Source organism: Sander vitreus, chromosome 5, assembly GCF_031162955.1.
Source record: "Sander vitreus isolate 19-12246 chromosome 5, sanVit1, whole genome shotgun sequence".
Taxonomy (NCBI): domain Eukaryota; kingdom Metazoa; phylum Chordata; class Actinopteri; order Perciformes; family Percidae; genus Sander; species Sander vitreus.
In genome coordinates, this window is record NC_135859.1 from 34,289,407 (window position 1) to 34,317,198 (window position 27,792).

At 40.6% G+C, this 27,792-nt stretch overlaps 1 protein-coding gene across 1 annotated transcript; it reads right to left on the reverse strand.

Moving 5' to 3' along the window:
- Positions 1-306: 306 nt before the first annotated feature.
- On the reverse strand, positions 307-24,676 carry rhobtb2a (Rho related BTB domain containing 2a). The gene is made up of 10 exons (XM_078251621.1): positions 24,265-24,676; positions 18,509-18,710; positions 17,389-17,492; positions 16,764-16,949; positions 14,822-15,762; positions 13,571-13,689; positions 11,818-11,968; positions 11,627-11,715; positions 10,881-10,986; positions 307-5,276 (listed from the first exon to the last, which is right to left on the reverse strand). The coding sequence occupies exons 1-10, from the start codon at positions 24,324-24,326 to the stop codon at positions 5,071-5,073; spliced, it is 2,166 nt and encodes a 721-aa protein (XP_078107747.1). The 5' UTR covers positions 24,327-24,676; the 3' UTR covers positions 307-5,070.
- Between the last annotated feature and the right edge of the window lie 3,116 nt (positions 24,677-27,792).

The following is a 27,792-nucleotide window of genomic DNA, read 5'->3' on the forward strand; positions in this document are numbered from 1 at the left end:
CGTTTGTGAGAATTTACACATAAAGTTGTGGGGGGGAAAAGTAATAGCTACAGGCTAACTAACTGACGTTTTAGCTAGCAAGAAATAGCTACAGGTTGAGACAGGCTTTATAGAGGATCTTTGGGCTAACTATCTGACCTGTTAGCTAGCAAACAATGAAACGTTTTCTTAAGGAATAGCTGCAGGCTAACTAACTGACTTTTTAGCTAGCTAGTAAACAATGCATGTTAAATGTTTTGTTAAAAATGACTGACACAAGTTCACACATTGCTCCTTTTTTTATTTAGTAAATATTATTTACACATTTTCAAGAACACATGCTACAGAATTTCAGATGTACAGCTGCTAAACAATAAAAACAGCTCTTGAGAACAAAAATACCTGACGACGAAGGAAAATGTCATACAGGCTTTGAACACTGAAAAAACATTCAAGTTTTTTTCTTTATATATATATATATATATATGTTTATTTATATTTCATTTTTTTCATTGTTTAACCATTTCTGAACAAGGCCTCTTAAACTATGCAGTAGTGATTGTGCAGCATATTTAATATATTCCTGGTGCTGCTAAAGCTCTCCCTTTGGTTTGTGCTTTTCTGCAGCGGTGAAATTAGCACCCAAACGTATGGAAAAGGGCCCCAGTGACAACTTCTTTGTAATTTATTATCTAATTCTTTATTTATTCTTTTTACCTGATGTTGTCTACATATCTAATAATGGTGCTGCTATACCATCTAATGTAATTTTAATAGAACCTGGTGCTACAAAGCAGTGCAAGTTTGTAATTCCAAAGTCAGACATTTCAGTATGCATAGTACAAAAACATTATTCATTATATGTCTATATGTTGCTATGCCAAGTTTAAATTACAAGTCATCACACAATTTCTATTTACACGTTTGAGTTACAGCTAACTTCCAATAGCCACCCTGTCTCGGCATTTTGTAATTATGCAGACTCCAAAATATATCGGATATCATTAGCATAAAGCTTCTTTAAAATAATGGAACAGATTTAAATCCCTGCATTCATTTCATGGTTAATGTCAGAAATTGATGTGTTGTCGTGATGTCAGACTAGTGCGGCCTTGATGGTCAGAGTCTTTAATTAGTTTTGCGTTTACGGCTTTGAAAAGCACATAAACCCTCCGCAGTGTTCAAACTAAAGCACACTCATCGATCGATCAAACTAATTATGAATTATGTACATTTACAGAGACACACACAACCTAGAGAGCACCATGGTAACTGAACAGAGAGCAAACAAACTAGTAACCACAGTAACACTAGTTTACACTTTCGATACCACGCTGTACATTAAGGCATGAGGTGTTGTTGATGCAAAACATCAGCAGAAGACTCATTGAAAAAATGCAATGCACTCACACCACTAAGGCAAATGATAACACTATAGACCCTCCTGCTGTTAAATGATTATATTAAGCTATATTTTGTGTGAAAACTGGACATTATTATTTATAAGACAGATGGTCTAATATATTAAAACATTCAGAATTAGGATAAAGCTGGCTCTAAAAGAATCTCATCCTTCTATCGGCCTGATGTCTGACCATGTGTGCCAAAAGATTTGATCAATTAAGATATTTAAAATGACAGATCTTATGTTTACTCAGCGATAGACACAAGTTAATGTAATTGACAACAATTTGAAGCTACTGCTTAGAGCACCAGCACCACTACTCTATATCTATATCTTACACTTTAAATGACAATTAATAAACTTTATCTATTTCGGCGGGCCCTGTTCATGCAGTCTAGGTATTCGATCAGGAATTAATACAAGCAAGAAATTAATTTTTTTCACTGAATTGATTCATACCACTTAACCGTCTAAATTGTTTGTTGGGCTCTAAATATATGATTTTAGGATTAAAGCTAGCCTTTCTTTAACATATGCTGCCATCAGAAATGACTTTTTTTTGCTAACAATGGCATGTTTTATATGGTTGCACCCAGGCTGTTCTCATGAACCATTCTTACGTATGTATTCCACGTATTTATTACGGTATGCACCACGATGACTGCCGATGTATAAGAGCACGAATAACCGCATAGGGAGAAATTCGGGGTGGATGGATGGGACATAAAACACAGGGCTTTCAAGCAGGGGAGCGGAGATCGTGTCCCGGAAGAAGTTAAGGGGAAAACACAAGACTTTCGCCCAGGAAACAGGTGTTCGTGTCCCGGGAGTACTACTTAAGTGGGCCACTATAACCCAAACCACAATCTTTTTTTCTAATCTTAACTAGTTGTTTTGGTGTCTAAACTTAACTGCCATCGCCACATGACGGTCACCTTTTATCGGTAAAACTAAACTGCTACGGCTGCTTGAAAGACCGGGATGTCACAGTGCTCTGTACCCGGCTCACAGTCACCTTTTCTCGGCTAATTTACCTGTAAAGACCGCTAAACTCAACTGTCATGTTACCGAAGTCCCTGTAATGATAATATCATACGAATTGTTGTGCATAGGTTTTCGAACGCCATCATATGAACCCGTTCATGAGAATGCCTTGGTATACCACAAGTCTTTATAATGTTATTTATAGAAACATTTGCCTACTTTACTTTGCACTGTAATCCTTTTTTACTATTAGCCAAAACTATAAAAGTTAGTTTGAACTGCCTGTAATTTGCTTGGAAACTATAATATATAATAACTGTAACTGGAGGTCAGCACAATGAGCGTTTGAGTTTTTTTTTTTTTTTTTTTTCCAACAACAGTTTGTATAGCTGCACAGAAACTAAATGCAAGTCAAGTGTATATTCAGTTCATGTATTACTTAGTAATACTTCAATTCTGCTCACTGCCTGCAGTGCACAACATTAGGTAAAATAGCACATTAAAGTGATGCCAGTTACTTGTAGTTTGTCTGACATTTTGTACAATTGACAATACTACCCATCTACACTGAGCACCATGCTTACAAATCCAAATAATGCTGCAGTGCATACTACAATCAACGGTAGAGGACATTCTTGAACATTTACTATGAGATGTGCAAAACAAATCCACAAAAAATTATCCGATCTAAACCTCTTCACAACCTTTTTTTGAAACATTTAAAATATCATGGTCTTGTATTCTCCACAGTTTTTTTTCTTAAATTTGCAGCAGCGTGTCGTGATGACACCATACTGTCTTTAGTGCCGCTCACTAGGATGCTGCTACTGGAGGTTCTTGTGTGTCCAAAAAGAGAAGAGAAGAGTCCAAAAAGTGCTTAAGGTGTATAGAAGAGTATTGATAACGTCACCCAGGCATGAGGAATCCTCCTGCATGTACAAGTCTTTACACAGCCAACTGGAGACAGTCAGGGGCCATCCTCTGATCCACTAAAATAAATCTCTAAAGGCCAAATCAACATGATGTGTATATGATGAACATGTGGACGCTTCAGCTCTGGAAAAGCTGCTGTCGACTCTGAGATGCATTATGTGTTGCATTCCACTGGACAGTGATCAAGGTGATTGAATCATTCCATGTAAAACTGAGGGACTCAGGAAACATGTGTGCTAACAAGCCTCATCAAGCAACACATCTTCACGATCTGGTTTGTTTTTGCTGGCTTTTTGCAGAAAATGCAGATATTTTCCTTGATTTGGGATCTTTTGTGTCTCTTGTGGACACTGAATGCATGTAAACCAAAGCCCTTTGGTGACAAGACGCCACAAATATCAAATACAAGATCACAATACGTTAACGCTGAGCGTTTACGGAACACAGACTGTGTATAAAGATGGACGATGCGTCTCCACCTCCTCCCGCTGTATAAAAGTGAAGCCAAAGTATCCCGGATGTGGGCACAGCCATCTTGTAATTTGGGAGCTAGAGTCTGCACCGTAGTGATTGGTCCAGCTGATCGTGAGTCAATCCCAGCTGTCAATCATAACGTTTAACCCATCAAATAACTAATAAAAAACAAACTTATCAGAAAAATAAACACTTGAACAAACATCAGCCTGATCAGCAGGGCCACACGGAATCTGCTGACGCAGAATTCCCTGCAGATTTTCAACAAATACAAATAAAAATGTTAACACGTCCACCTCATGCAGAGAAAAAGAGGTGGTTCAATTCTGCAGATTTTCATTCTAGATCACCGCTGAAAACGGTAAAAATAAAACTACCTAAAATGACAGAAACCTTTGGCAAAAAATTATTTTACATGTTTTTTGATTTTTTTTTTGTTTGGCCCATGTCCAGTCGCTAACATGGAGGGGGCGGGGCTTATGACCTGTACTGCAGCCAGACACCAGGGGGCGATCCAGATATGTTGGCTTCACTTTTACAGTCTATGCATCAACCCCTGGTCCAGACTCACATCACTTTCAGCATTGCAAGCCGTGCACAAACTATCAACAATAGAATGACTGTACACAGATAAACAAGAGTGGAACTTGACACCATTTTCCTTTATGCTTACACGATCACAATCAGCAGGTTAGAGTTCAATGTGACTTCAATAATGGATTCCTGGCAGGGCATACTATCGTTACATCCTGTTTATGAGATCATACTGTACACACAGTTTGGTAGATAGATTGTACAAACACTTAAGGGCAAAGTGTTATATCTCTGAGACTGAGAAGTTGAGTGTGTTGAGTTGCTGGTTGTTGCAGCTGATAAGCAGCACTTGGTAATCACTTCAGGTTAATTGATGATAATTATGATCACAGGTGGAAAGTTCTGTGCCAGCAGAGTCCTGTAAATTTGAAACTTAAAAACTCGGTGGAATATGAGTTGTTATTTGCGCCAGTTACACTGTGCCGTTTGTCAGTGAAGTTCATACCACTGAGGTTTGAGTTTTCTTGTACACCAAGCTAAAAATCTAAGGAACAAAACTCATTACTTTAACTGCCAGATTGAGCTGACCTTGCAGACCTGGAGGAGTGCTGTTTGACTGCAGAGGCAAACAAACAGGACGAGAGACTGAGTGCCTGAATAATTGGGGCGTACCTAGCCAGCAGTGTTAACCTTCTTTTGTATCTTTAACAACTCGCATCCACACTGAAGTACATCAGTGTGGACCTGGCCTTACTGCTGGGTCAGATGACAGCAGATGAGCCAGAAGAAGGAGAGTTTGAGTTAGGGGAGGAAGGAATGTTCCAGAAGAGCCACTTGCGTTTACATTGCCGTCTCTGGTACAGGTAGTCCTCCTTGTCGCGCTCTTTGCGTGCTCTTTGGTAGTGGTCATCCTCTTTCAGATACCACACAGGTGGCCAGCGATGTTTCTCAAAGTATTCTTGGTTCTCTGCATCAGAATAAACTGTCTTAGGGATTTGAAAAGACTACGTAGGAATTTCAATTGTCCATTTTCAATAGTCCATTCCCCTTACATTAGTTTTTGCATTTCAACATGGTCATAACACAAAATGCTGCACATACTGTACTGTATAAGTAGGAAGAAACAGATCTGAAGTGATATTTGCATATTTTTTACAATAATAATTGTGCTAGAAAACATTACAGAGGAAATCTTATACAGTATAGTGTAGAAATTGTTAAAACTATATTTTACATAAACAGCCTTAACCCCCATCATGTCTTAAAGCAAAAATAACAACATTCATGAAAGGAAAAAGAAACTTAAGAAGCTGTTGTATAGGCCTACTGTAGTTACTGTATCTGCTTTGACATATTTTGTTTACATTGGCCATCTTTGCTTTGGCCAAAGTGTAACTTCAGTATTTTTAAACTTGGACCCTATTTTCCCATGTTTTTGTGTTCAAGGTCATTTCTACGGTGGCCCTGAAGTGCAAATCACAACAGCAAATAGAAAAACACAATGGCAAATATGAAAACACGACAGCAAACATGAAAACAGCAAAAAGGAAAACACAACAGCAAATAGGAAAACGAAACGGCATTAACTTCTACCGGAAAAGGTAGGACCTATCTAGTAGAGGACGGAGCCTCCTGATTGGACAGACGGACTGTCTCTCTGTAGGGTACGGGGTTGCTTACAGGCCCGGACCAATCAGGGGCCCGCATCACTGGAAGACATTGATTGACAGCCGGGTCCCACTATCACATTTTCATTACTCGCGACAATCCCAGCAGTCCCACGTGGAGCCACTGACCAAGCGGGAGTGAGAACGGGTTGATCATTTCCTAGTTTCTGATATTCACTATATTCACTCTGAAGTCGCTGAAAGCTGCTGCTGTTTCAATCCTGTCGGCTGTCTGCAGCGGGCGGGGCTGCTCAGTTCCCCCCGTGACTCACACACACACACACACACACACACACACACACACACACACACACACACACACATAAACAAACACAAACACACACGGTGGATGCAGGAAAAACCGGAGATGAGACGTACAGGATGACCTAAATTGAGGAAAGCTACGCTCGTTATTGTAAGTGCAATGATACGTTAAAGTCCAATAAGTACTTTATCAAACCGTATGAACAGGGCCTGAAGTTAACTTTTTTGACCACCAGTCACAGTGGCAGGTGGATATTTAAATCCACCTGCCACTGTGACTTTTTACCAGCCAGTTTTTTTTGCCTCATAAAGGTGAAAAACAGGAATTGCTGTGTCTCTATGATCCTATCCTGTCCTATTGATGGTAGCCTATTCTGTCCTAGCAGTTGTGTCCTAACAATGCTTAGGCAGATAGCGAACAAGGCAATGAATGAAGCTGGTTTGACGTCTTCTTAAGGTGGAGAGTTCACTCCAAGCATTGTTTTCTTTTTGTAAAACTAAGGAATACAAACAAAAATATAATGACTAAATAGCCAAATATTCCTTTCACATTTTCATACACACACGTATTAGCCTGAGCATATACACACGCAGCTAGCGCTAGCATAACTTACACGTGGAAAAAGAATGAGCTACGCTAACATGAAATTACATCTTAATAACTAATATATTATTGCATACATATTCACATAAGTGTTAATTATGATATCTGCGTACAACAACCAAAAGAACAGTTACGGACGTATTGCTCCAAGGATCCGACATGTATAGAACAGCCGTACAGCAGTATTTCACCATTTGAACGTGTGGGAACTAAACTCATCCACTAGTTAACAACAATAACTTCACAAAATGCACTACCCATTTTCGCCACTAGGCGACGTACTCGCACCAATAATGATGCACGGCAGCCTAGCAAAGCAGACTCAGAACAATTAATTCACATTTACATTTCTCGACCAGAACATAGCCTACTCGTGGACATTGCCCCATCATCACATGCTGTAGTAGGGGGGGGGGGGCAGCCTTGATAATCCTGCTTAGGGGTTCACATAGACAGTGAAAGTTGCAAAAAAAGTTTACATTTTTATACATTTTTGTATAGTTCTTTAAAAATAAAAAGGAAACTTGTTTTGGGGAGAATAATAATTATTACTATTAATGAATTACTCCGGGCTGAGATTTCCTAGTAACCAAAAAGTCTCAGGATGCTGCAAATGTTGGTATAATATGAAAATGGCTGGTGGATTTAAGACAAAAATTAATAATTTATTGAATGAATCAAATATGAACATATCTGTCACTGTCAGTGGCTTGTTGATCTTGACATTGTTAGTTATTTCCTATCCTGGCCTGGGACACACATTCATACGGTTTGATAAAGGACTTATTGGACTTTAACGTATCATTGCACTTACAATAACGAGCGTAGCTGTCCTCAATTTAGGTCATCCTGTACGTCTCATCTCCGGTTTTTCCTGCATCCACCGTGTGTGTTTGTGTTTGTTTATGTGTGTGTGTGTGTGTGTGTGTGTGTATGAGTCGCGGGGGGAACTGAGCAGCCCCGCCCGCTGCAGACAGCCGACAGGATTGAAACAGCAGCAGCTTTCAGCGACTTCAGAGTGAATAAACGTTACAGCGTACATTGATGTTGAAATGTATACAGGTTGGCACGGCGGTCTGAAATGTTTTGCACGGTCTTTGCGCTGTACGTTTTGTTGTCAAATGTGAGATGTTGGAGTCACACACACGTCTCGTCTTCATATCAGAAACTAGGAAATGATCAACCCGTTCTCACTCCCGCTTGGTCAGTGGCTGCACGTGGGACTGCTGGGATTGTGTGAGTAATGAAAATGTGATAGTGGGACCCGGCTGTCAATCAATGTCTTCCAGTGATGCGGGCCCCTGATTGGTCCGGGCCTGTAAGCAACCCCGTACCCTGCTTACTGATAGTTACGCGTCTGAATCACTCAATTCTCATTGGCTACCTGCCAGTGTGACAGGTAGACTGACCGTGTTACCCGCCAGTTGCAAAATTCACCTGCATTTGGCGGGTGGTCGGGTGTTAATTTCATGCCCTGCGTATGAATGTGTGTCCCAGGCCAGGATAGGAAATAACTAATAATGTCAAGATCAACAAGCCACAGACAGTGACAGATATGTTCATATTTGATTCATTCAATAAATTATTATTTTTTTGTCTTAAATCCACCAGCCATTTTCATATTATACCAACATTTGCAGCATCCTGAGCCTTTCTGGTTCCTAGGAAATCTCAGCCCGGAGTAATTCATTAATAGTAATAATTATTATTCTCCCCAAAACAAGTTTCCTTTTTATTTTTAAAGAACTACACAAACAAAATTTAAACTTTTTTTGCAACTTTCACTGTCTATGTGATCCCCTAAGCAGGATTATCAAGGCTGGCCCCCCTACTACAGCATGTGATGACGGCGCAATGTCCACGAGTAGGCTACCATCAATAGGACAGGATAGGACCATAGAGACACAGCAATTACTGTTTTTCACCTTTATGAGGCAAAAAAAACAACTTATATATATATCCCACTTACAAATATGAATATATATTTCTACTGGTATGCTTTCTAGTGACATTAATGCAAAAATATGAAGAAAAAACTATTCCACCTGTGTGTGTGCATGGTTATAATTCTGAAGTGCAAAATAGTTCAGGCTACAGCACAAATATTTCCATCCATAGATAAGAATAATCAAGTCTAACCTCTAATTTCTTTTCAAAGTGCACCAGATTGATGCATTTAAATGTTAAAATAGACTAAATGTTCTTACAGGGGAGCATGCCCATGGACCCCCCCTAGGGGGGCTTGTGCCCCAGTGCAGCTAAGTCTAGTGACGCCCCTGGGGCAGTGTCCCCGTTTTAAGTTTTACAAAGAAAAAACATGACCTTTTTTGGAGGTATTTACGCTTCTGAGCTGAAAATGTCCCCGGATTTTGTCTCAGAAATCTGGTCACCTTAATTTACTACAACTTAACAAGTAACCTGCTGATGTATTCTCTGCTCTGATAGCCAGCAGCTGTCTGCTCTGAGAGCATTCACCGTCACACTCTCTCATGTAGCCTACACACTAAGCACCGAGCTATTCCTTAAAGGAGCTTCCCCGGTCTTGTAACACAAGGAGAGCCTGCCAGAGCTTCTTGTATTTGGTCCGAAAGTCCGAACCATCCAAAAAATGCTTTCACACTATAAACGAACTGGACCATGGTTCAGTTTGGTCCGGACCGAGACCACCTCTTTATATCGGACCAAAATTTGTTCTTTTGATCTGGACTGTGGTCTGGGGGAGGTTTCACACCTGTAAATTTTGGTTCGGATCAAACTGAAAAATCCGAAAGTCCGGACCAAATGAGGTAGGTGTGAAAACGCCCTAAGTGACTGATGGGAACAACGCTTTGAACACTTGAAATTGGTCCAGTATTAAGCAAGATCGCTGCAGTCAGCAGCCGCGAAACAAGCTGAAATCTAACATTAATGGACAACTGTGCACTTTCAGTTTCCATCCACTAAAAGTGCTGTTTTAACCACTGACAGGCTCATATTATTATTCTAAGTGTCTGACAACATTATGGAAAGGATCCCTACAGAGATAGACCTTTTTGTTAAAGAGTAAGATCATTTTTGTTTAACATGAAACAGCCCCACCAGACTCCATGTAAATAAACAGTAATTTTATCATCCTAAAACACACTTCATTCAAAGTCGACAGAAACAAAATAAAACTATCAAAAGCCGTCTTGGTTCATCTTTCCACTGTTCCAACAATCACCACTCTGGTTTGGTTGAAATAAACCCTTAATTCACCCATTTACATGTGGAAATATGCTGACTCTATACACGCTAAAAGTACTGATTATTTAAATGGAGTCTGGCGATTTCAGGGCTGTTTCATGTTAAACAAAAAGGATCTTACTCTAAAACCAAAAAGTCTATCTCTGTAGGGATCCTTTCCATAATGTTGTCAGACACTTATCTAATAATAATAATCTGAGTCTGTCAGCGGCAAAAACAGAACTTTTAGTGGACGCAAACTGACGACTGACGCCTCCCTCGGAGAGTCGAACACCCCCTCTCTGAAATCATCTCAAACATAGACAATCATTTCTCTTTTTTATTGCACTATTTGCACATTAACACTGTACATTTCATATGTTATATATTATTACTGTATATTTGTTTTCAATATATATGTTAAAAGTCTGGATAATACATGTTGTTTGTATATGTTGTTTGTATACCTGGAGTGGTAACAAAAATAATTTCCCCCTGGATTATTAAAGTATTTCTGATTCTGATTCTGATGTACATTTGCCCTTTAGAGTTACATTGCAGCTTGGTTCGCGGATGCCGGTTACAGCGTTCTCGCTCAATACTGGACCAATTTCAAAGATTTTTGTTTCACATTCGTCACTTAGATACAAATGCATGGGAAAATAGAGTCTAAATTGAAAATACCAAAATTCTCCATTAAAGCCTATTAAACATGTTATCTCACTATGTTCAAAATGGCCAAACAAGACACTCAAGTTTGTATCCATACTGTAGGTCAGGTTAGTATTTAGTACAAATGAAAGGGCATTAAACCAGATCACGTGTATGTTACCTGTAGATTTGGCCTTCATCTCTCTGGTAAACTTGCGGCAGACACTGTTGTAGTTGGTGCAGATGTGGTGAAGACACCAGCCAGTGAGCTGTTGGGCGCCGTGGAACTGTCCGTGGAACATACAAATCACCATTAACAACTAAATAAAAAAATTAAAAAGCCACAAAAGTCCCTAGTGATGCACAAGGGTTAAGGTGTTGCTCATCAGCTGCACTCAAGAGCTTTATACTAACATAAGCATGCTATTTTTAGCATGCTGGCATGGCATCTGAAAGATACACACATGGCTCCTCGATAAAACCAAGATTAGAAAGAGAAATTAGACCCCTTCCATTTCATTTTATATCTTATTTTTGTGCTTTAATGGTGCATATTACAGAAGAAATGAACGATTGTTTCTGAGCAACTTTGTCTAGTTGGGAATCCAGCCTTGCATATGACACTGAAGAGCTACAGCTGAGGCTGAAATACAGCTGAGTTATGAGATGAGCTAAAGTGCTGAGCCTGACTCCGACGGTACATCCTAAATGCCAACTGCCCCAAAGATCCAGGCGCCATTAGTTATACCAAAAAGCTGACTTGCACTCTGAAAAACAGAGTTCCTTTGGCTCCACCTTGGAGGAGTAAAGATTATTTCAGCAGCACTCCCCGAGAAATGCCCTCAATAATAAAACTCCACTTTGCCAAAGCATTATATAAGAGCTTTAAGTGCCTTCTTTTTACTGATGATTGACATCTCATACAACCTGAGCCATATCCAAGTACACCAGCACGTCTCCATCAATGTCGGCCCCCATCATCGCCGTCTCCGTCAACACTGTTACTGTGTAGAGCTCTTAAAAGGAACATAAAAGCTAGTCACTGTATGCATTAGCACAATGGCTTTGTGTAATACAATGCTGTGGTTTACAGGGTAATAACTATACCAAAATAGTACCTGTAAGTGCAACCAGATGGGGGAGGCACAGACGATTGGCAAGGACAATAAGCTCCATTGCATCCAGATCAGACCGAGAACAAAACCGCCCCGTGTAGAGATATTCTAGCACAGCTCTCATACAGCTGCGTGTTGTGTTTGGAAACAGCACCTAACAAACAGGAACATGGCACAGTCACACATAAAAATAATAATAATGAACTTAGTAATTCAGCACTTTTCAGTGTAGACAGTGTAGCTCAAAGTGCTTTACAACAAAGTGAGAAACCAGAAAACAAACAAAATCACACAGAGTTTGAGTTGCTTCCGTCTGGCCGTCCCGAGGGCGAGCCGGAATATGAATAAGAGGTCTTTTATTCCCCTTGCCATACATGCACTGAATGCAAAATGACTGCACAAGGGAAGACCCAAGTATTTTAAATGTGTTCTCTTGTAGGCTGTCACTTAACCTACCTCCTTTCCACCTACTGCTGCTGTTTTCTGCTCATTGCACAATTGTTGTTGTATGTTTAATGTTTGCTAACTTGTGGTGTCATGGTTGTATTTTAATGTTTTGAAGAAGCCAAAGACAAATGTCTACTAAGGTGGATAATAAAGTCTAATCTAATCTAGTCCAAATTAAACGGTTGGTAAAGTGCAGACACTCAAATGAGGAACAAGGAACAGAGGCAGCATATATATCAAGAACAGGTATGCCAAGAACAGTAGAATATGTAAAAGATCAAAATAAAACGGGGGAAAGCATAGGAACAACAAAACAGACTCACGACTTAAGGGCCAAAGGATTTTGCAGTGTTTCGCATTTAATAGGAAACCGAAAGAAATCTACTTTTTTCGGGCCCGAGCATGAAAATGCCAACAGTCCCTGGCACTGAAAGTGCATGGAACCTAGTGTTTTTGAAATAATAATTATTTTTCTGCTGTGCAATCGCATTTTTGAGGGACTTGGGATGCTCGAAAAAAACAAAATTGACACAAAGTTCTGCAGTGGTTGGGCCCGGGCGTAGCCAGCTGGCTCCAAAGCCCCCACAAAAAAGCATGCGAGAGTTGGGATAAAAAAAGTTTCTTTGATGTTCACGAAATTTGGTGGGAACATTGATCTCATCTTTAGGAACATATAGAATTTTTTTCACCTGAAAGGAAGCCAGCCATCGCTGCTTGCAGCTTTAATCTCTTGTGTATGTTTCTGATGCAATGAAAATCAAAATAAAGAAAATCTAGTTGTTTTTTAAAAATTGTGTTTTACTTTTTCAGTTCTGCTTTAGCTGCAGGAGCAACAACAATAGTCCCAAAACATCATGAAGTGTCTCAAAGCTGACGATTGGTCAGTAAATCGAAAAGAAAATAGCTTTGAAAATTTGTTTTTTTTTTAAATCTCAAACTACCTGCAGAAGTATTCCTTACATGTACTGGTAAGGTAGAAAAACAAACTGAGCTCACAGAACTACAGCATGTTTGGATCATGGAAGCCGGCGTAATTGTATTACAACAGCAATCCTCTAATTAAATAATCTGTTGTTCAGACCACATAGGTCACTGGTGCTCTACTTTATCAGTACATGTCAGTACATGCAATGATCTTTGAGTTAGGATTGTTGCTGTGCTTTGTGTAACTATAAAGTAATTACATTTTAAATGCTACTGCTTTATAAATCAACTGGCAATAAGAATGCCACCGGGAATTACTGACTTTGGTTTGTACTTGAGCTCTGTTGGTCTTATTTCACAGCCCAACGAACCACTGATGTATTACCTCTTTGGTGCAGCTCTCAACAAAAGGCCCACCAAACATAGCTGCCATCCAATCACAACTCGAGATGAGTAAAGGCTTGTGGGCCATGATGGTGCCGTCATCTAACTTGAATACTACATCTGAAATACAGAAATGACACACAAATAACACCTTACATACTCAGGTTGTTCTCATGAAGCACATCTCCGTCAGCTTAACATTTTCATTACTCTTCTAGCTGTATCACAACCAGGTATGGGGTTCCATTTATGCCAAATGTATGTTACATGTCGACTGAACATGAAACATTTGTCTGTGTCTATTTGACTTTAACTTCTCCCGTCTTGTTCAGGCTGTTCTCTTGAACCATTCATATAGCTACGAAAAGTAAAACACTGTAATTCGTATGCATTCCACGTATTTATTACTGTATGCACTACATTGACTGCTGCTGTTTAAGAGCGCGAAAATCCACATACAGAGTTGGTCAGGGTGGAAGTTTGGCTCCTAAAACACAGGGCTTTCAAGAGGGGGAGTGGAGTTTGTGTCCCGGAAGAAGTTAAGGGGAAAACATCAGACTTTTTTTGTTTTTTAGATAAATTTTGGGTCTTTTTGGCCTTTATTTGATATGATAGCTAAAGACAGGAAAGAGGGGGGGGGGGGAGACATGCAGCAAAGGGCCACAGGTCGTACTCAAACCTGGGTCACCACGGTAAGGACTGAGCCTCAGCATATGGGGTGCACACTCAACCAGGTGAGCTACCAGGGTGCCCCCAAAAACACAAGTATTTCACCCAGGAAACGGGTGTTCTTGTCTGGTCTTGGGACTACTTGAGGAGGCTGGTGTTTTAACACAAACCACAATCTTTTTTTTTTAATCTTAACTAGTTTTTATGCCTAAACTTAACTGTCGTCACTGCACGACAGTCACCTTTTTTTAGATAAACTCAACTGCAACATCCGCTAAAAAGACCGTGACCTCACAATGCCTTGTACCCAGCTCACAGTCACCTTTTGTCAGCTACACTTAATTGCAACGGCCACTGAAATGAGCATAAACTCAAGGTGTTCTGTACCCGGCTCACAGTCACCTTTTTTTGGATAAATTGAAATGTAAAGATCGCTAAACTTATTGGTCACCGTTGTTCTGCTTAAGTTTTCATAAAATATCATACAAACCCGTTCATGAGAATGCGTTGCCTTACTTACACCTGCATCCACTCTATTCAGGCAGAACAAATGAACACATACAAATTCATTATTTCCACTCACCAGAAAACGTGCCTTTGGCCAAGCATTCTTTGACTCGGTTCGTGCGCCGTACATGGAAGGCTTTGGTGATTTCTTGGTTCATGAAGGCTTCATTGTTAAGCACGTTTGCCACCATCATGCGCAGGTCAAAGACCTCCAGCAGCTCAGCAATGTGTGCAATGTGCATTAGCTCTTTCTCATTCTCGTCCAGCTGACCTGTGTACAGGTAGCGAAGCACCGATCGGAAAGGCCCGAGCTGCATGGACTGATCCATGTGCACGACAGTGATGGGCCTGGGGCTGTACGTGACAGGGTCATCTACCACCTCCTCCTGGATGCTGATGAAGGCTCGGCTCCATGAAGAGAGTATTCTGCCCCGTCGGGCCCCCTCAGAGTCTTTCAGAGTCCCGTCACTAGTGCAGGCCCTCAGGTTGGCCCTGTCCCCGTCGTCACTGCTTTCGCAAACATCGAAGCTAGCAGCACGCATCAGCAGCTCCCTGCCGGAGAGAGGGCCCCGAGATGGCCTTTCAGTCTCCTCGTTGCGCGTGTCCATGATAAAGAGGTCATAGAACTTTGAAGAGGATGTCGCCAAGTATATCTTGTGTGCAAAGATTTTCTGTCGCTCCTGCAGCACCAGGATGACGTCAGCACAGTGCGGGTCCTCCAGGAGACCGACTGGATGCTCCTCTGTAGTGGTTGGTGGAGGAGGCACAGTGATTATTGGTGGGGGAGGTTTCGGTGGCAGGAAGGGCGCCTGAAGGAGAGGCCGCTGGACATTTCTGAGGTGAGATTTCCAAAACTGCAGGTGTCGGCGTGAGATCAGCGCAGCTCGGATGGCATTATCAAAGACGTCCTTGACTCCAAATTGAGCAACAACACTGGTTTCATAATATGGCACCCCCAACTCTTTGGCCACCTCCCGGCCTCTCTCTGGAGGAAGAATCTCATTAGATTTAATCGGTCTGAAAAACAAAAAAATATATCAAAAGCTATTTTGGCACTAGAAAAGAGTAAATCTCTCAAACAACCTCTTTAAATCTTAAACCACAGACTGTAAAACTAGTGGACATAGCAGCAGTGACGTCACCCATTGGTTTGTGGACTCTCATTTTGAAGCCTTGAGTTTGGCAATTTGGCTGTTGCGACCTTGGTTTTTATAAAACTTTGTGACAACGTTTAACAATAGTGGAGATGGGCAGGATGACGCGGTGTTGTTTATGGTTGCAATGGTACTGCGCTAAGCTAAACGATAAAGAGGGAAAGTTGCCAATTTTCAACCCTTCTGAAGTGAGTCATCCAGTGGAGAATTAATGGGGGGTAAACACAGACCTCCGGGTACTGGTACCATTCATCTGCATGTACAGCAGAACAGAAAATCTGCAAACATTCCCTTAAATTACCAGCTAACGCCAGCGCTAGCTATCTAGCTTGGTTGGCAAAACGCTGAACAAGACATTTTTCGGCGACCAAAACATTCCAGTTAACTTTGATGAAGTGAAAACACACAGTGAGAGGGTCACAGTTTAAGATAAAAACACAGCCAAAAACAAGTTGAGGTCTATTTTAATGTCCACAGTGTTAGCATGTTTAGCATTGCTAAGCCTCTGTCCTGATTGACAGGTCCTAAAGCTTCCCCTGCTTTATCATCTATTTTAAAATAAATGGGACCATAATTAACTAAATGAACATCATGCTGTATTGAAGAAGACTTGAAACTAGCGATTGAGACCATAAACTCATTATGAAAATGTTTACTGAGGTAATAAATCAAGTGAGAAATAGGCTCATTTTCTCATAGACTTCTATAGAAACAGACTTCTTCTTGGAGCCAGTGGAGTCGCCCCCTGCTGGAAATTAGATAGAACGCAGCTTAAAGGAGCTTCAGCATTTGCTTCACTTTTCAAACCAGGAAGCTTTGTCCATTATGTTTTACAGTCTGTGGTTAAAACATAAGTCTCAGTACCTAGCTAGAGGCCTCCGTGCCCTGTTCACTGCCTCCAGGTCTGCATAGCGCAGGTCCAGCTGACAGCCCACCAAGATGACAGGAGCGCGGGGGCAGAAGTGCTTGATCTCTGGGTACCACATGGTCTTCACGTGGTATAGAGAGTTGGGGTTGGCGATTGAGAAGCACAGCACCACCACATCAGACCTGAAGTGAAGGCGCAGGACAGATTTCATAAACTCAGGAAGCACCAGAACACATACTGGAAGACTAACATTGAACTTTACTAGAGCTGCAAATGAATCAATTAATGGATTAGATGTCAATGATTAAATTAATCGCCAACTATTTTGATAATCGATTAATTGGTTTGAGTTACTTTTAATGGAAAAAAGTAAAAATTCTCTGATTCCAGCTTGCTAAATGTGACTATGTTCTAGTTTCTTCTCTCCTCTGTGACAGTAAATAGTCACAGAGGAGTATATCTTTGAATTGTGGACAAAACAAGACTTTTGTAGATGTCATCTTGGGCTTAGGGAAACACTGATCCTACATTTTTTTTATCAATTTCAGACATTTTATAGACCAAACAATCGAAAATGAAAATAATCGTTAGTTGCAGCCCTACATTTTTACAACATCTCACCTGCCGTATGCAAAACGCCGGTCCTTATGATGGTCTCCAAAAGTATCCCAGAGACGAAGGGACACGCTGACATCATCCACCACATCTCTGGAGCGCTCTAATACCTAGCAAGTGATGACACATTCAGGGATGTTTCATTTCTGTAAGTCACTAGTGTGAATGCTTACAGCTAAATGGGCAAATTAGGCACGGTTATGAAACAAAACAATTTGATCATGATTGTTTTGTGGTTTGTATCAAATCATCTACTGGCTTGATCTCTGAGTTGATTCTGAAAGCAGTTACGAGCTCGGAGAACAAAGTCAAATGAAGTCTAATGACGCACAAGAATTTAAACAGTTTCTAACCATATTTACATTTATAGTGGCGCCGCCCTCAAGTGGCCGTAGTAGTTATGACGGGAGCAAAGCAGGAAGTAAGGTGACAAACTTTAAGAGAGCCAAATTTGCGCGTTAGGAGCAAGGAGATAAGCCTCTCCCCAGAACGCGTAGCTCCTATGGCGCCATTTTGATGATACCAAGCCATCACCTCCCGTTAGCATTCCATTGACTGCCATTCATTTTGGCGCCACTTTGACAGCGAATAACTTTACATCTGAAGCGTTTAAAGACTATTTGTCTTTTGTGGGTCGTATTAAAGGGTAGGAGCACACGACTCATATTGTATAGTTTGGAGGACTTGTTGTTACTTCGATGACGTGACAGTAGAAAGTTAAGAAAGGGGCACCAGAGGAAATGAGGATTTGTTAAAGGTAGGTCCATGCAGATAAATCCGCAGGGAGAAAAGCAGTGTAACAATTTATGATACAAATGTATGATACCAATTAAAACAGATGACAGAGGCTTGTGTTCAGAGTTTTTACAGAATGTAACATATTCACAACAGGCACATTTTGTATTGTATTCATGTATAGATATAGTTTGAGTCACAAGAGATTTAAATCCTCAAAAACATCACACACTCGGCACACCCGAGGCACTCGTTGACGTGTGCATTGGATTGTTTCTTGATGCTCACTGGATATGTCCATGCCCCCTATCAAAGAACACCATCTTTTTTTATTAGGACTAGTTCAAAGAAGCTCTCCAGTTCTGCGGTTTTACATCTTTTGCGTACTCACCTCCTGGCATACTCTGTACTGGTCGATTGCCCAGACTGTGGGCACATGTGTGGCGAGTAACTGGTACTGAGTCAGCGTGGCGTTGCAGGCCCGGGCACAGATAAGGCGGGTCTTTCCGACTGCATTGTCTCCCACCACCACACACTTGATAGTTTCAACGTTTGGCCTCTCATAGTCCATGTCAGAATCTGTCAGCTGGGACCTTTCACAACACAAAGAAGCACAGGAAGCTGCATCAGCATCTGAAAGCCTAAACTATTGTCCTGAACAGACAGGAACATTGATCGGTACGGCTAAAAGACACCGTGACTACTCCTCATCCGCACCGCTCGCTCTGTCTGCAGAGATATCAATGGACGGTCTCGTGACTTCCCTGGGCCCATTCACAAGTCCCCTGTCCTTGCTCTCTCCTTATGTAGAGAACAATTTAAAGGGACAAGCAAACAAAAGGAGTATTTCTATTTTATTTTTAAATCCATAGAGTTTGCAACACGCCCAGTACTGCAAAAAAAATGTTTTTTAATTTCACCTTTATTTTTTACAGGCAAGTCATTAACAAAGCCACTTAGGGGAAGGAAAGGAGGGCTGGGAAATAAAGTACATTAGACATACATACAGTTCTATGCTACGTTTACACGTGGCCAGCTATTTTCATAAACAGACATTTCAACCTCTCCGGTTTCAAAAATAACATCGTGCACAGCTGTCAGTTTTCAGAAAAGTGTTCGTTTACACGCACCTGTGTATATATGCCGTAAATGCCATCATGAGCATGCCAAACCTGTAGGTGGCAGTGTAACGAGAAGCTCAAGCCCACGTTAGCCAATGAGAATCCAGAAAATAGCAACAACAGCAACGAATCACTTCCTCTCTCTTCTCTTCCTCACTTCCTCGGCTGCCTAAACCTCCGTTTGTCTCAGTTCACACGCAAACAAAGTTTTCCAAAATCTCCACTCTGGCCGGAGTTTTTAGAAAGAATCGTTTTCAGAGGCGAATTCTCCGTTTGCGTGTAAACGAAGGGCACAAACGAAGGGAAATGTCTCCGTTTTTTAAAATAACCATGTACGTGTAAACAGGGTATTAGAATGACATGAAATACAATTTAAAACACAACACAGACAGCAATAATGTGCAGCATTTTAGTTAAATTGTAAAGGAAAAAACACATAATAATAACCCATTACAAAATAAACTGTTTATCAATCAATCAATAAATCAACATTTATTTATCAAGCCCTTTACAGCAACCAGCAGGTTGTATCCTAAGCACAGAATAAAACACAACATACAGTTAAATCAGAGAAGGATACGTAAAAGCAGGAGGAAGAAAGGAAAATGTCACTGCGCTACTATGTATTAAAAGCCAGTCTAAATAAATAAGTTTTGAGGTTAGATTTAAAAAGAGCTACGTCTGTTACAGTGCGGATTAGGCCTGCATGATAAATCGTTATAAAATCGTGATCTCGAAAAAAAAAGAAGGCCTTTTCGGCCTTTATTTTGGTAGGACAGTTCTCACAAAGTACAGGGCTTCACCCTCAGCCAATGACAAAGCGCCTTTTAGTCACGTGTTTCACTCAGGTCAAGTCAAGTTTATTTCATCCATAAAAATGGAAATTACAGTGCTCATAAAAAAATGTTCTCATTTAATGCCCATAAACAATAGAGCATAAATACAACACAATAAATACAATATATAATACATAATTACAGTACAGAAATTATAAAAGTGTACGTTTAAAGTGCTGGTTGTGCTGTCTGATAGTCTGAGGTATGAAAGAGAGAGCATACCGCTTAGTTCGTGTCACAGGAGTCCTTAGCCTATCACTACGTTCCATAACCCTACCAGTCAGATTACCATGAAGAGGGTGACCCGGTCCCTCCTTATTTTCTGTGTCATTTTTGCCAGACGTCATCATATACTTTATCCATTGTATTTAACTGTCCCACCATTTTTCCAGCCCTTTCAGTCACTCTATCAATCCTAGCCTTCTCGGTTATCCCAGCATTCCCACCCCAACCCACCACACAGTAGCTCCAAACACTACATATCACTGACATAAAAAAACAGTCTCACCACATCCGTATTCACCTTAAAGGACTGCAACTTCCTCATACAGTATACACATGGACTTCATTTTTTCATCAATAAGTCAACATGATCTGACCATGTTAGCCTATCATTAAAAACAATGACCAAATACTTGTATGCGTTCATTCTTTCTATTACTGAACCTTTGATGTCCACTGCCTCAGTTGTCGTCTTATTTCTCCTGTAATCAATTACTAACTCTTTAGTTTTCTTAATGTTGGGTTCTAGGAAATGAGTGTCGCAATAATCAACAAAAGCTTTTATCTCATTTTGATAGTGACTATAGTCATCATTTTCAATTAACCCAATGAGCGCTGTGTCGTCAGCAAATGTAACAACTTGAGAGCTTGCCTGCTGTGGACGGTAGTCTGCAGTATAAATGGTAAAAAGAAAGGGTGATAAAACAGTTCCCTGAGGTGAACCTGCATTTGTCATGATCATGTCTGATTTTAGTTTTGAGTTTAGCTTAACAAATTGAGAACCTGTTCTCTAAGAAATTTAGAATGAAAGAGATAAATACACCTGGAACCTTCATCATCAAAAGCTTATTTACAATGATGTGTGGTTGTATCGTGTTGAACGCTGAGCTAAAATCATAGTACAGAATTCTCACACACTCGTCGAGTGAGCGCGGTAGTTTGGAAATAAACCAAATGGATATTGATGAAAACCCAGTTACTAGTGACGTGAATCAGCCAAACACTCAGTCTCAAACCGAACTCGTTCCGAAAAAAGGCTCGCATTCGGTGGTGTGGTATTTTGGATTCAAGCAAGACGACGAGAGTCAGTCTGATGGGATTTGCAAGGCATTTTTTGCCCTCGTTGCAGCACCGCAAGGTAACACCACAAATCCTCAAACGTCACCACAGAGTACAATATGATGAAGCCGTACAAGGCAAGAGCTACGAAAGACGTTTCAATTAGCCTATTTACAGCCATGTTCAGGGCCATATTCAGCACAGTGTGTTAAACTTCTATTTTTGGTAACCTACTTGAATGGCCAGTTGAATGTTAATTCTATAAAAGGCAAGCAGTTAAAGAGTGTGCTAAGAAATCATTCTGTTTTTGATACTGTACTTAAATTGGCAGTTGACAAACTCCATTTCTCTAGAGACTGAAGCTGTAGCTGCAGCATGTTGATTGACATGTTTTAATTATGTTAAGACATGTTCAAGGAGTTCAGATAGAGCCTGTATCAGGGCCATATTTAGTTCAATGTGTTATATGTCACTATTTTTGGTAGTCTACTGTACTTAAATGGCCAGTATGTACTTTATTTTCTTTATTCATTGAAGCCTCTATGTTTAGAGGCTTGGGGTGATGCACAATGTGCTATAGGTGCCAAAAAAAAAATCTATGTTTGGTACTGCCAATATGTTTTGTTTTGTCATGGTTCATGTGTGCAATAAACATTACACTTTGTGAGAAAAAAACCGTGGCATCAGATGATATCAATTCTAAGCTAAAAAAATCGTGGTTCATATTTTTCCCCGAATCGTGCAGGTCTAGTGCGGATGTCAGGGGGGAACCTGTTCCAAAGTCTCGGGGTAGATCACCCCACAGCTTGCACCTCGGCCTTGGGACTTCTAAAAGAAGTTGATTGGATGACCGCATTATTTGTCTACTATGGGTTAAAAAAGGTTAATACAAATCTATGCAGATATTTCTGTAATCCCATCAACCATCTGCAAGCCTAAAATACCTTTCCCCTGTTTACGGGTCTTATATAACAACCCAAACCATACTGGTTTATAACAATAAGTACTACAAATCTGACATGCACAAATACACCTTCATTAAATGAAATGGAGGGAATAGGTAAATAAACTATTTCCGTACAAAATGTTTCTGATGATTTAGGTAGCTGGACTGGTTTCCAAGGGAACTGTAGCCCCTGTCTCTGTATGTCAGACAATTTTCCATCCATCTATTACTGATTATGCATCAACAGCAGTATATAGACATGGCATTTATAACCGCTGTGGAAGGCTACTGTCATGCTAGCGTTGTTGCCTTACTTTAGTTCTTACTAGTGCCCTAACAGCACACAGGACATTACAATCTGTGTTCTGTAATGTCCAAGCTTTGTCATATCATGGGCCAGATCTATACTTAGTCTATGTGCTCAAACGCCAAATCACCATCCGAGTTTCTTCCCAGCAGTATCTTCCCGCTTGAAAGATTTCCTGCACTGGGAAGGACAACCTTTGATCAGAAGAGTCATTCATATTTAAACTCTCAGATGGTGCTCACTTCTTATGAATGAGGTCAGATGCTCCTGGTGTTCCTGTCCCTGCCTGGACTAGGGCTGGGCGATATGGGGAAAATCAAATATCACGAGATTTGCGATAAATAATCATCAGTAATGTGGATATAATGACTAAGTGGGTAAAGGCAAATAATAGAACAGCTAGAACAGTCTGGTAAGTTCAGAAAATGACATCACTTTACTGTAATGCAGCCTTTAAAACCAGTAAAAGACAACACTTATGCCATATTACAATATTATGATATCCAAAATTTAAGACGATAGCTAGTCTCATATCACGATATGATATAATATCGATATATTGCCCAGCTCTAGCCTGGACCCAGAGGACATGAAGAAAGAAAGACAAAAAACTGGCCGCGTCCCTATAAAGCATCACTTTTGGTCACCATACACTAGAGCTGCAAAGATTAATCGAGAACTTGTCAACTATTACATTAATCGCAAACTATTTGAATAATCAATTAATCGGTTTGAGTTATTTTATATGAAGTAAAAGTCTAAATTCTCTGATTCCAGCTTTTGTAAATGTGAACATGTTCTAGTTTCTTCTCTCCTCTGTGACAGTAAACTGAATATCTTTGACTTGTGGACAAAACAAGACATTTGAGGACGTCATCTTGGGCTTTGGGAAACACTGATGACATTTGTAATCATTTTATAGACCAAACAACTAAATCCATTAATCGGCAATGAAAACAATCGTAAGGTGCAGCCCTAATATACACTACAACCACATTTCTGGTTCTCTAGGACGACAATCCTATATCAGGATATTTGTATGTAGCCTACTTGTATGCAATGCCCTGGAGATTACTACAACGGGTTACTATGATGGGTTTTTTTTTGTTTTTTTTGCAGCCATTCATAAAATCAGCCTCTCATTGACTGCACAATCTGCATCCCTATAGGCTAAGTCTCACCTCCATTTATATATAAAAACATCAGACAGTCACAGTGTGACCTTAGGCTGGGCCTGGATGACATTACACAGATACACCGCCTCTAATATTGCTCATTCACATGCCCTTTCCGGTTCATCTTCACTGCGCAAATCCCGAATTAATTCATCGTTTTTAAATACTCTACATAAACCACGCAGCCTTCAGACTATCCTCCGAAATAAACCATCAACAAATAAGCGTGCAGCCTCAGTTATCATGCACAGCAACGGTGATAAAAACAGAGCATATCCTACCAGAAGGAGCGAGCAGTCCCAGCACCACCGAGACACTAGTCATGAGGCTCTGCTGCATTATTCCACCTTATGTAACACGCCGTCACTGACTCTTGAGCCTGTTTATCTGTCTCCGCGCGCATCGCAACAACACACAGCTACATTACGGAAATAAAACCAGTTTTTATTTTTTTGCAGGAAACATGTTATTTCTTTCTTACCTCAACATAGGGAAGTGCTGCATCGGGTTGGTCGATGAACGAGACGGAGAGCACGGCTCCATCGGAAGCGGCTTGCACCTGACGGCGGCTCGTGTTTAACTTCATCTTCGAGGCAAAGGGAACAAGTGTTGGGGGAAAAGAGGCGGAGGAGGACCGCAGATGTTCCAGCAAACCTTCCCCCCGCCCCCGCTGGATCAGCACGATTAGTCCGATTGCATTGGCACAAATACGGACGCTGATGTCAAGCCTGTCGGTGCGATGCAGAGCTGCAGCCCGGGCCGTCCTCTCAGTGAAAGCAAGGCCTCCGGAGCTAATAATAGGCAGGCTCCGACCAAAACAACCCATTCATTACAAAACACTGATCCACTTTAAAGTCGCGCAAATCTCATGCCACAGCTCCAAGCAGCCTGGATAGACTGGCCTGCAGTCTCCCACGTGTGTGTGTGTGTGTGTGTGTGTGTGTGTGTGTGTGTGTGTGTGTGTGTGTGTGAGTGTACGTGTGTTTGTTTTCACCTCCTTTTTAGTCTTGCTTAAACAAATCTGCAAGACTACCCACACATCTATTTTTTTGTTTTCTTTTTGTTTTCATTTTGTTATGTGAAGCACTTTTGGCTCCATGTTTGCGTGAAAAGTAGGGCTGGGCAATATATCGATATTATACCCACGTCGATATATGAGGTTAGATACCGTAGCCTATCTCTTAGATTTTGGATATCTATCCTATCGTAATATGACAAGTAGAAGTGTTGTCTTTTCCTTGTTTTAAAGGCTGCATTACAGTAAAGTGACGTTTGAACTTAGCAGCTTTTGTATTATGTGTTCTATTATTTGCCTTTACCCACTTAGTCATTATATCCACATTACTGAAGATTATTTATCAAAACTCTCATTGTGTAAATATTTTGTGAAACCACCAATAGCCAAACCTACAATGTGCAATATTGACATCGAGGTATTTGGTCAAAAATATGTTACTATTATGGCCGGGTTGGCTCTGTGGGTAGAGCAGGCGCACATATATTGAGAGGCTTGTACCTCGACGCAGAGGTCCAGGGTTCAAGTTTGACCTGTTACGATTTCCTTCATGTCTTCCCCCTCTCTCTCACCTAGCTGTCCTATCGATTAAAGGCGGAAAAGCCCAAAATATAATCTTAAAAAAAAATGAAAAGTGCTATAGACCTTTTGAATGGAATTCCATTGCTAGGAAACAGCCTGGACCCATTGCTAACTTCCTGTCAGTTGACAGTTCACATACACTGCAACAGGAAATCAACGGGCCATTTAGAATGTTTATGTTTACATCTGTGAAAACTATATAAATAAAGTTTGTTGAGTTGAAATAATCTGGGTTATACTCAAGGGGGTAAGCCAGCCTCCAAAAAACCGTAGCTCCTATGGAGCCATTTCGTTGCTAACAAGCCATCACCCGCCGTTAGCATCCCATTGACTGCCATTCATTTTGGCGTCACTTTGACAGTGAATAACTTTACATCTGAAGCGTTTAAAGACTCTATTTGTCCATTGTTTATTTCTAAAGAAACACGACAACGTATAAAAGGCTCCATTACCTTGTTCCTCACGTTATGGCTCCGTAGCAGACGTTTTTGTAAAAATAGGCTAACGATTGTGTCATAACCACACGACTTACTGTTGCATAGTAGAGGAATTACCATATAGTACAGGAGAAGCTCTCAGGCAGTTTGGACTTACATTAGCTGTTTAAGTTTAATAATGTTAACTAGCATTTTAGTTAGCAATAATTAGCCCGTGCTTATGTTAGCTCCTTACATATACCTATGCTCTCCGTCTCTGTAAGATTGGGAATGATTGAGATTTCTCTTGGCACAGCTACCAGAAGACTTCCAACTTTCAGACAGGTTGCTCACGTCACATCTACGTCTTCAATCTCTCTCTCTCTCTCTCTCTCTCTCTCTCTCTCTCTCTCTCATATATATATATATATATATATATATATATATATATATATATATATATATAAATAAATATAAATAATATATTATACAGCCTTCATGCATTCAGGCTGGGTTAAATAACGTGTGCACAGTTCTGCACTACACACTTCAGCATAATTGATGAACACCCTTAAGCTCTACTACATTTAAAATTGGGACAGATGGGGCTCATCCAGCTGTGTGTGCACTCCAGGGGCGGTGCTTCTGGGGCTCAAGCCCCAAATGTTTCCTCAAACCAAACCTTCTAGTGTATAACATTTAACTTTGTGTCAGTCTACATGCTTCCAAACTACATTTCTAAACAGCGTTTTGAGATAAAAAATGATCTCCGTCCACACAAGAGTTTTAGCTCCGTAGCAGAACTTCTCTCTGTCCATATTAAAGGGTAACTTCTTCTTTTTTCAACTTGGACCCTATTGTCCCATGTTTTGTGTCTAAGTGACTGATGGGAACAACAATCTTTGAAATTGGTCCAGTATTAAGCAAGAACGCTGCAGTCGGCAGTCAGCGAAAAAAGCTACAAATGTAAGTGATTGGGCAATTACGCAGCTTCGATTTACGTCCACGAAAGTGCTTGTTTTGCCACTGACAGGCTCAGATTATTAATTTAATTGTCTGACAACCCTACAGCTGTAGGGATGGAAAGGATCCTTACAGCTGTTGAACTTTCTGATCCTTTTTAAACATAAAATCATCCGCGAAATTGCTATCGCTAAACCTACCAGACTCCATGTAAATAAACGGTAATTTTTTCATTGTACCACTTCATTGAAAGTCGACAGACACAAAATAAAACTATGAAAAGCTGTTTTGTTTATGTCTTTCCACTTTCCCCAACAATCACCAATATGCTGGCTCTATACACGCTAAAAGTATTGTTTATTTAAATGAGTTTAGCGCTCATGATTTCAGAGCCGTTTCTGGTTAAACAAAAAGGATGTTCCTCTTTATAAAAAAAATCCCTACAGGTCTATCTCTGTAGGGATCCTTTCCATAATGTTGTCAGACACGTAGAATAATAATCTGAGCCTGTCAGTGGCAAAAACAGCACTGTTAGTGGATGGAAACTGACGGTGAACATTTGCCCTATAGGCTTACATTACAGCTTGGTTTGCGGCTGCTGGTTGTTAAGGAAAAACTCAGGAGAAGCACAAGTCATTTCACATATGTGAAGAAGGTTCCAGGGACCTTGATGACTTACACAGAAGTATTTAATGAACACTCATTTGAGGAGACAATTAATCAGGCGGTACAGTTTAACCACAATTTGTCCCAACTCCCTAAAGTTCTGTCTTCCTGAATGTGTATTTAATGCTGCATACCATTTGTACTTGGAAGTCAGATTTTCCAAAGTCAGAAACACGCCCCCTGACCTCGGATTTCCCGAGTTCGGATCTCGGACAACCACCGAGTACCCCAAGCTCAAAATCCAACATGGCTGCCCCATGCATCAACAGTTGTGAAAGCTGTAGTAAACGTACTGTTATTAGCACTTCTGTCTTATTTGTGTCTCACTAAATCAGTCGTACACGCAGCGCTGTCCAACTTCCATCTG